Below are 9,022 nucleotides of genomic sequence, written 5' to 3'. Positions count from 1 at the left end.
TTCTTTTAAAACCATGCATGGCTTGGTTTTCTTAAATTAGATTTAGAATAACACTGCTTTTAGTCTATAATACACTATTCTACACATGGAGCCAAAAAAAACAAAAAAAACAGAAAACATAAAAACATTGTCATGACATGTACATTGTTTTACAGCATTCCCCCATATTGCTTTGAACATTTGTTTTGTTCTTGGAAACACACGGAGCTGCTCCTCCTGTAACTTCAGTTCTACTAAGTGGCATGCTACACATCGAGTCTAAGGTGCTGAATAGTTTCCAGTAAATTCGAAATAAAACCAAAAACACACAAAAAAAAAATGTACTGCTGGTGTAATTTTTACGTAGCTTTCTCATGATGCGCTAAATTATTTTTGCTCTCGATGGCTATGTTTCCATCACAGTGAAATTTTAGCAAGTGGATAGATTTAGTTTGCAAGTTTCAAGCCGTGTGAAAACCGAACGAGTTATGCGCATTATAAACGCGGTCAGGGTCATTCCAAATTAATTAATGAGCACATTAATAGTTCAAAAACAGACCAATATAATCAAAAAGTTAAAACCGCAGGCTCCTTCTTATTCACCTCGGCACAGACTTGCATGTTTTAAAATATGTAAATTATGGAGATTTTATGTGCATCAGTATTGCCAGTATTTAATATTATGTATCGCCTGATGTTCACATTCATAGTTGGTGAATGAAGAAAAATCCCATTAACCCCATTCTGTATGTCCTGTAAATGAGAAACTGAGGTCTCCAGTGATGCCTGTTGAACTACAAATGAATTTGACCTGGTCTATATTTACCTCCTAAATCACGACTGGAGTGGAACTATGCGTGCCCACAATTTTACAGTAAGGCAACAGGATACAGCTAATGTGCATAACCAGTCCCTAAGTTGTCATAAATACTTTAAAGCTATCTTCATAACAAACTATTTGATCCAAGACAACAAACAACAACAAAAAAAGAAATTCTGCCAAGACAAGTTTTAAAAACACTGGTTAAAAATAAATCACAGCTCATGAATGATCTACACTGCAATGTTTATCCTCGCGCCTCCGCACAGACCGCGCATCTGTAGTAACATTTTCGTGATTATATGTCCCTGAAAACGTCTTAATAAATATCTGTCTCTGAAAGGCACTCTGAAATGTGCAGCTCATAGTTTCTACAAAATACACCTCTATGACGGTTGCTGGAGCGGGACTGCCTGCCTCAGAGTGTCTCCAAACCTTCAGTCCATCAGTGACAACGGATCACGGGATGCAGCGTGTGTTTAAAATGTTTGCGTGATGAGCGTTTGTGTGAAACTAGTACCCACGGCAACCGAACGCTCGGTCTCCAAATAGCCTTTAAAAAATATTTGCACTATTTCTCTAATGCACATCTGCTTTGAATCTGTGGACTTTGATTATAGACGTTAAAAACTGTGCTACTGTTGACTTGCTGGTTGACTGGTGAGTATAATTTTCAGATGCAGATGTCAAGAGTGGTTCATCAGTGTCGAGGATCTCACATTCCATTGATACCCAACTTTTACGTCCAGTGCAATTGTTCCTAATTTGAGCACCTTCTTGAGCAAAATGAAACACAAAACTACCACAGTAGTATAGAAGAGAAAGAACCCTCTGCACGAAGCCATCTATTCAATAGATGAAATGTCTTTCAGTTCAATTTGTCGCCGACACCAAACCCAAGCACTTCAGTGTCGGTACCACACTTCTAACCTTCTGGATCCGGTCGGTGCCACGGAAATTGAAGCACACGCACCGCCGACCGTCTCGATGCCCTCGGCTTTCAAAAAAAAAAACACTGTCACGTTCAAAGGATGATTGTGATGAAGCCTTGTGAGTGCAGATCATTGATGTTTATCCAGCAATAGCGAAGCTTAGTGGTTTGAATGCAGTGCTCTGTTTCATCAAAAAAAATCTTGTTGAGCCTTATATCCTCTCTCTTCAGGGAGAACCTGTTTCAAGCCCATGTAAACCAAATGCAAAGAGATGAGATCAACTCATCAAAGCTGGAGGGGTGGGGGGGGGGGGGGGGGGGGGAGAACGGGGGGGGGGGGTGGGGTGGGGGGGTTGGTGCCAAGCCAGGGTGTAGTGGGTTGCCAGGTTGGGTGTGTCGGCATTGGGGAGGTGGGGCAGTGAAAGGGCTTCCAGACGTCTTCATGTCCAGATCACACCTGCATCTCTGAACCACTGGACAAGCCAAGAGCGTTTGCCTCCTCTGTTGTCAAACCGTTCTTCAGTGTCCTTCTCACTGCAGCGAGGGAGAATAAAGGGGGGAGGTGGAGAGAGAACGCTGGTCAATAAAAGCTCATCATGTTAAGTCCCTTTTCCCCCTGACGGTACCGGCTGTCGTCCACACGACTCTACTCGCTTCTGCACAAGGTGCTCTTCCAGATTTCATTTTCCGGTGCAGACAGTACCCCTTGACGCATCACCGTTACCATAGCGACACCATGTAAAAAAAATACCCCACCATGACGTCATCTTTAACACGACGCATGCGCTGGATCCTTTTTTTTTTTTTTTTTTTTTTTTTTATCGGCAACCAAACAGGGCAACAGCTGCACCTCCTTTTCCGGGTTGTCATTAATCGTGTAGTGAATTAAAAAAAACATTGTGGCAGCTGTAGACAATGGCAGCTGTGTGTGTGTGTGTGTGTGTGTGTGTGTGTGTGTGTGTGTGTGTGAGATCGTCCCCTCAGTGGTCTGCAGTGTTTTCACGTCACCTTTAGGTGTCGAACTGGAGTGGAACCGGTACCAGCAGCGGAGAGGGAGCTTTAGAATTTTGCGCATGCAGCTTAACGGCACTTTGCACCTGCACGATAATGTATCGCACCACGATCCCAATAGTTGACATCACTCACAAGATTTGCGGTTGGCTCGGGATCGCCTCCTCTCTCGAGGTTGCGTCCGCTGGCCGGGCCCCTGAGTGGCTGACCTAACAATCCTCTCCATGATCTCATCGGCTGTGTCGTCCGTGCAGTTCACCGGGTCGTCACTGGCAGAACACCAGGGGGCGACGCGCCCTGAAGTAGCGGGGAAAGGGGGTGGGGGGATGGAGAAGAAAACGACAGGCATTGTGTTGTAGGATACGTTTGAGAAAAAAAAAACAAGTTTACAGCCACGCCGGTAGCTCTGCGAGCTAATACCAATAACTTAATGGTGAGTCATAAACACAGGTGCTGAAACTGAAGAAAGATCCGAGGATTACCGCGGTCGCTGTTATTCATCCTTCGGGGACAACAAATGTCTCCACAAGATTTCATAGCAATCCGTCTAATAGCTGTTGGTGCTAAACGGTCCAAATTTAGCTCGAAGGTTTCAAGTAGAAGAGGAAGGAATGCAAAAATCTGGGTATACTGGAGAGACGGTGATATTGATATGGGCAGCTATGCAGGGGCTTGTAACGGTACGAGATGTTTGCGGGGACGGACCTCTGGTGCTGCCGGCTCTGGTGCGTGTACGAAGGCCCGGCACCGCGGACGTGCCGCTCTCTCCGCCCTGCGGGCTGCTCTTCAGTACGGCCTTCATGTTCTCGTGTTCCGCTGCATCTTCGGCATACTGGATACCCTGAGGCTGGCTCTCCTGTGCGTCTGACGGGGCTCCGCCGAATTTACCACTCTGTGGGGTAAACACAGTCACAGGATTACAGTCGATGAGACTTTATACGCAGGGTGTGGTCGGATCCGTGCGCTGGTGCTCTTTGGCTTCGGGTATCAAAGCCGTCACACGGGTTAGTCTTTACGAGTGACACGGCACTTTCCAGCTAAAAATACAAACGGGTAGTCATTTCAAAGAGTCAAGACTTCGGAGGTCCATTATTTTCGACCAGGAAGTATCTGTGACTCCACGTGAGATTCGCTCAACGGTCCAGCCAACACCATGCGGCCAACCTTTTCTCTCATTCATGCGAGGTCACTCACGCACACACACACACACACACACACACACGCACGCACGCACGCACGCACGCACGCGCACACGCACGCACACACACACACACACACAGAGACAAACAGAGCCTGTCCGTCTCACTAATGATTCATCCTCTGTTAATCTTCATAAATTCAGGAGGTATTGTTCGACAGCACGTCCCGGTTCCATGTTAGTCACAGCAGAGTTCACGCATGCATTGTTTGCAGACGAAACGAACCCCCTACCTCACCATCATCGTCATCCTCACTCTACAGAAAAAAATAAACAAATCAAATCAAAACAAATCAAAAAAACGTCATTGCCGTGTTGTGTTGCACGTAGCACTTGATTTGTATTGTAACTTTATTGCAAGACTTTATGCTCAGCTAAGCTAACGTGGTACCAATCTTCTCATTTAACTCTCAGCAAGAAAGCAAATAAGGGGATCTAACAAAATGTCAAATTATTCATTTGATCATGAAAATAACAGATGTTATGAACATAAAATAAACACTGCAGATACAGTACATACGAGTTGTGGAAAAAGAAGAGTGCTTTCGACTGAATATCTGTAGGAGTGTGGCTGAGGTGCGGCCCCTGTTATTCCTCCTTCAGGGACGTCCAAAGGTTTGAATTTTCACACAGTGATTGAATTAGGGTCCCTTTGAAGAGAGAGGGGCCTCTGCTCGGGCTTGATGTGGAGCCTGCTCCGAGCGGCCGCCTCTCCGGGGTTCAAGGGATTTTAATCATGCAGGGAGGTGTTTGCTCTGGCCTTTCTTGGCCTGCTGCAGCTACAGAATGAGACACACTGAAAACAACTCACTGATTGTTGTTACAGTAACCTATACATGTGAATACCGAGGAACTATGCTGATGTCATGACAGATGCAACCCATGTCTGTCAGGAACGGGCCACCTTTGGTGCTTTCCCCAGATTAAGGGTATAACCAGTGTCGAGGGATCGTTCGCATCGTTTCAGAGAATTGAGAAAGTCAAACCAAACAAAGACGAGGATTAGGAAATGAAGAAAGTGTCTATGTGACTGCGGAGGACCACTTACATCTGTTATCATTTTCCCCCTGGTCTTGTTCCTCTCTCGGTGGTTGGCCCTCTTCTGTTTCTGTTGCAGCACGCGCTCCCTCGTTGTGCGATACTCCAGGGCAAATTCGCTCAGGATCTTGCTGAAGCGATGTATGCTGACCTCGCGGACCGTGTAGATCGGATGGCCCAGGAACAACAGGAAGGCGTGAAACCTGCAGATGTGTAGAGAAACATCACATCACTGTACAGATACCCTCTGGTAGAAACAAAAGTTTGAACACACTTCATCGTGACTGAACACTAATGATGGATGTAAATTCCACTGACGCACTTCTAATACAAGTGACAAGATATAGTAACATTTGGCAAAATTGTACATCTGAACATACCTGTTGATAATTCTCCGATGCACAATCTTGAGAATAATAATCCTCTCTGCGCAGTCTTTGAGGAAGTCGGACATTTTTTGCTTCAATGCTGGCTTCATCTCGTGTTTCGCAATGACCTTGAGGTGATCCCATGATGCTTTGCACCGTCGCTCCATCTGGGTCAGATTGTCCTGAAGCTGGTCGAAGTCCACCTGACAAAAATATCACAACAGAACTCACCAAAGAGTGTTGCGGACTCTTTTCATTGAATGGCATTTTCATTTACTGTTACTAAAAACAAACTGTGGAGGAGTTTGTAAAAAGTAAACAGGGCTAACCTTTGTCAAGCGGGTGATAGCTCCTATCTCAGAGTAGAGATCGGTACTGTCTGGAAACTTCTCGACCACGATGGAGCAGGCGTGGTGCAGCAGAGACTGCTTATGAACCGTGTCTTTCACCTCCGGGACTTTCTCCAAATAACTCAGCTCAAAGCCTTTAGCCTGGAAATACACGCAAACACAGGAGCACACTCAGAGCGTGGGACGGAAACAACTGTCTAAAATTAAAAATCAAGAGCCCCGACTCGGCAAACAAATTGCAGTGAATTTCCTTTTTGGCACGGTCGGAAGAAAGGGGCTCAATGGAGTGCACCGAGTAGATATGTAGATTCATTACACTGCGATTATCAGAAACCAAAATCTACTTCAGGCCCGACAGATTATTCTGCTCACCACAGGAAAGCTTAAAAAAAGGCCAGAACATATCATGAAAGACATAATCCTAACAGGATCTCCCTTGTTCTTCTGCCAGGTTTAAATGGCTTACTGCAAAATATAAATGCAGCCATTATTTACGGGAACTACTTGTTTTGATGTTGATGACTTATGTTTCCCTTTTGCAAGTTTGGCTCGCAGATCCCAGAGGTTCACTCATACGTACACTTGTACGCACAGATGCACACACACACACACACACACACACACACAGAGGCGAACACAAGGACACGGAAACACAGAAAACCCGTGATAATGCGCCCCCCCCCCCCGCCCCCCCCCCCAAAAAAAAAAAAAAAAAAAAAAAAAACAGAGCCACAGATGCAAGTTCACATGCAAGCGGCCAGACAAACACAAACTTTCAGGAATCGCACAACCTCCCTCCCTTTTTCCTCTTTGACAGACAGAGCCAGGTTCAGCGAAGTCAGAGTCTGCTGCATTCAGGCAGCACATTCTTTTACACACACAGAGTCCACTGTTACCCTTGCCAAATTAATATGTTGTCGGGGGGAGTTGGGGGAAGAGGAGCCCCGGAGGAAGAGTGAAAGGTGCAGAAGGAGACAAAGTGAAAAAAAGAGAAACCTTTAAGGCATCTGTGTCCTGAGGGTTACTCACATTAGAGCCATTGAGGAAGTTGCCGATGGCCAGCAATGTGGTCAAGATGTATCTGAGTGTCTTGTTTTTCTCTAACTGGTCCATTCCCTCCTTCAGGTCCTGCAGAGGCTCTGCCACCTCCTACAAGTGCAGGAAAATGCAGTCAAGAAGCACATCCTTGCCTGTTCATATTTCTGCTGCTGAATTATGCTTCCCCCTCTCCTGATAATGATGATGATCACAGGTTTTGGGAAATACTACTGCACACAGGAAAACAACTTGTATAGAGCCTTTGTGGCTCCAGAGTGTGAAAGCCTCAGTTGGGGCTGAAGACCACAAGTTTTAAAATAAAAGTGGGGGCATGGAGTCACCGGACCTTTGTACCCCACTCTTCGTGTCGAAACAGCAGCCGGTCAGCGTAGCTTAGCACAAAGAATAGAAGCAGGACAAACAGGAAGCTCGCTTCTGGCTGTTTCCCCCTTGTTTGCAGTCTTTATGCTAAGCTAATCAGCTACCGGCTGTACATTTACCCTATAGACATGAAAGTGGTTTCAGTCTTCTTCTCTAAATCATGACGGAAACAAAATGAGTGTCTTTCCCAAAATGTAAAACTATTTATTTAATTCACAATACTGTGTCCATGGTAAATTAAGAAAAGAAAGGTATGCAACTGCCCAAAGTGGGACGTGTCTGCATGTGATTAGAGTGAACAGGAATGTGTCTGACCTTCTCAATAAGCTCATAGTCCATCTTGAATGCCCACAGCTGCAGGCGAGCAGACAGCTCCGTGATGGAGGAGAGGGTGAGGAGGAACTGCTCAGCGCTGCCCAAGGGAATGTCGGGGTTGACCAGCTGAGCCTCCTGGATCCGCTGCTTCTCCTCCTCTGTGGGGATCATGGTGAGGATTTTCTAGAAGAAGGAAGAGGGGAAAAAAAACAAAAAAACAGGCTTAGAGGATCATTCATCAAACATTTCAAACGTTTTCCCGGCCTGTGTAATATTTTTTACATAATATGTCAAAGAGTAAATCACAGAGAAGAGAGCGGAAACTAATTGATTGTGACATTTCCAGATCTTTTTATCTGAGTTGTTTCCAGCTGTCCCACAAATTTGTTTGACATCTGAACTTTCAACCTCACTTCTGTTGTCTGGCTGAAAATACCTTCAGAGACAAAAAGGTAGGGAGGAATACTCCCTCCCTGCTGAAAATGAAATGGAAAGAGAAGCTCTTAAAACTATAGATTATATAATACCAAGAAGAATGCAACATTTACCGAAGGCTATCTGCTGATGTGAAGTCCTTTAAATGCCTCGGAGCTCAAAATAGGATTTCATCACCGCAGTGATTAATTACATGAAAACAACCCAAAGGCCAGCCATAATCACATTAAGGACAGTCCCAGCCATCTATATCTCTCGTTTGAGGAAATTCACTGGTACATTTTGGTGTGCTATTCTAAAATATCATTGAAGAAAACCACATTTATTTTGAACCCAACGAGCTTGAATGAGTTTTATTTGATGGGTAAGCGGCAGATAGTACTGCATCAACAACTTAAGATATACTGTGTGCAGCTTCAGACAGAATCTCATGAGAAGTCTTACCTCAATGCCTTCCTTGTTTAGTGCGTACTCGTCGAAGTTGAGAATAGCGGTCTTGATTGTGCGTGGAGGAGGTAAAACAGTCAGGCCGATGTTTATAGCGTTGCTGCGCTTTGAATCCAGGACTATGATTTCTTGTCGTTTGCCATCAACAGCTGCTTTCTATGAGATACAAAATAAAATCAGCATGAGATTATTTAAGTGGTGGAGGCAGTTCTTAATGGTTTAAAGATGCGCTGCACAAGATACGAGTAAAAATACAACCCACTGATCGACGCCGACAGAAAAATACGTTCTATTACAGTTTTTCTACTTTACTGATTACCTGCGAGACTGTACTTCTCATTACATCTGAAAACATACAGATGATAAAGAGGAAATTAATGTGCTATTTGTTTTTTAAATTACTGCAAAAACTATATAGAGTGACACCATACAAAAATCCCAGTTGTTGAAGTGATCATGAAAGGGATCTGTTTGACAGTACAGGGGTTGTACTGAAGGAAAGGCTGTTACTGTCATTCTCTCAGAATATGTCACTCCTATGATATTATCTGTCAACATTTCTTAGTTTCCTGAGGGCCTGAGGTTAGTGCGAGAGCTGGGGTCATTCCAAATGATATTTTATCCTTTTGAGAACATGAATGAAACTACATATTAGTGAATAGACAAAGATACCAGTGAATTAGTCAAGCATGAATACTGACAAGATGGATT

The 9,022-nt window shown here is 44.6% G+C and overlaps 1 protein-coding gene across 4 annotated transcripts in view; it reads right to left on the bottom strand.

Annotated features, from left to right (window-relative positions):
• Positions 1-2,055: 2,055 nt before the first annotated feature.
• Positions 2,056-9,022, bottom strand: part of fhod3b (formin homology 2 domain containing 3b) — an 85,455-nt gene continuing 78,488 nt past the window's right edge. For 3 of the 4 annotated variants that reach the window (XM_069142993.1, XM_069142995.1, XM_069142997.1), the window contains 10 exons: positions 8,309-8,467; positions 7,430-7,612; positions 6,725-6,844; positions 5,675-5,836; positions 5,358-5,548; positions 4,988-5,180; positions 4,173-4,196; positions 3,447-3,633; positions 2,877-3,038; positions 2,056-2,264 (listed from right to left, as the gene is read on the bottom strand). In XM_069142993.1, coding sequence (XP_068999094.1) covers positions 2,182-2,264; positions 2,877-3,038; positions 3,447-3,633; positions 4,173-4,196; positions 4,988-5,180; positions 5,358-5,548; positions 5,675-5,836; positions 6,725-6,844; positions 7,430-7,612; positions 8,309-8,467 — 1,464 coding nt within the window. In that variant the 3' untranslated portion in view covers positions 2,056-2,181. The remainder of the gene's footprint in view (positions 2,265-2,876; positions 3,039-3,446; positions 3,634-4,172; positions 4,197-4,987; positions 5,181-5,357; positions 5,549-5,674; positions 5,837-6,724; positions 6,845-7,429; positions 7,613-8,308; positions 8,468-9,022) is intronic. The other variant, XM_069142994.1, reaches the window with a different exon arrangement.

The sequence above is a fragment of the Embiotoca jacksoni genome, unplaced genomic scaffold (assembly GCF_022577435.1).
Source record: "Embiotoca jacksoni isolate LCO1_2020_lvr unplaced genomic scaffold, fEmbJac1.0.p SCAF_11, whole genome shotgun sequence".
NCBI classification, from domain to species: Eukaryota; Metazoa; Chordata; class Actinopteri; family Embiotocidae; genus Embiotoca; species Embiotoca jacksoni.
The sequence above is the reverse complement of the archived record's forward strand: the minus strand, read 5'-3'. Positions and strand labels throughout refer to the sequence as shown.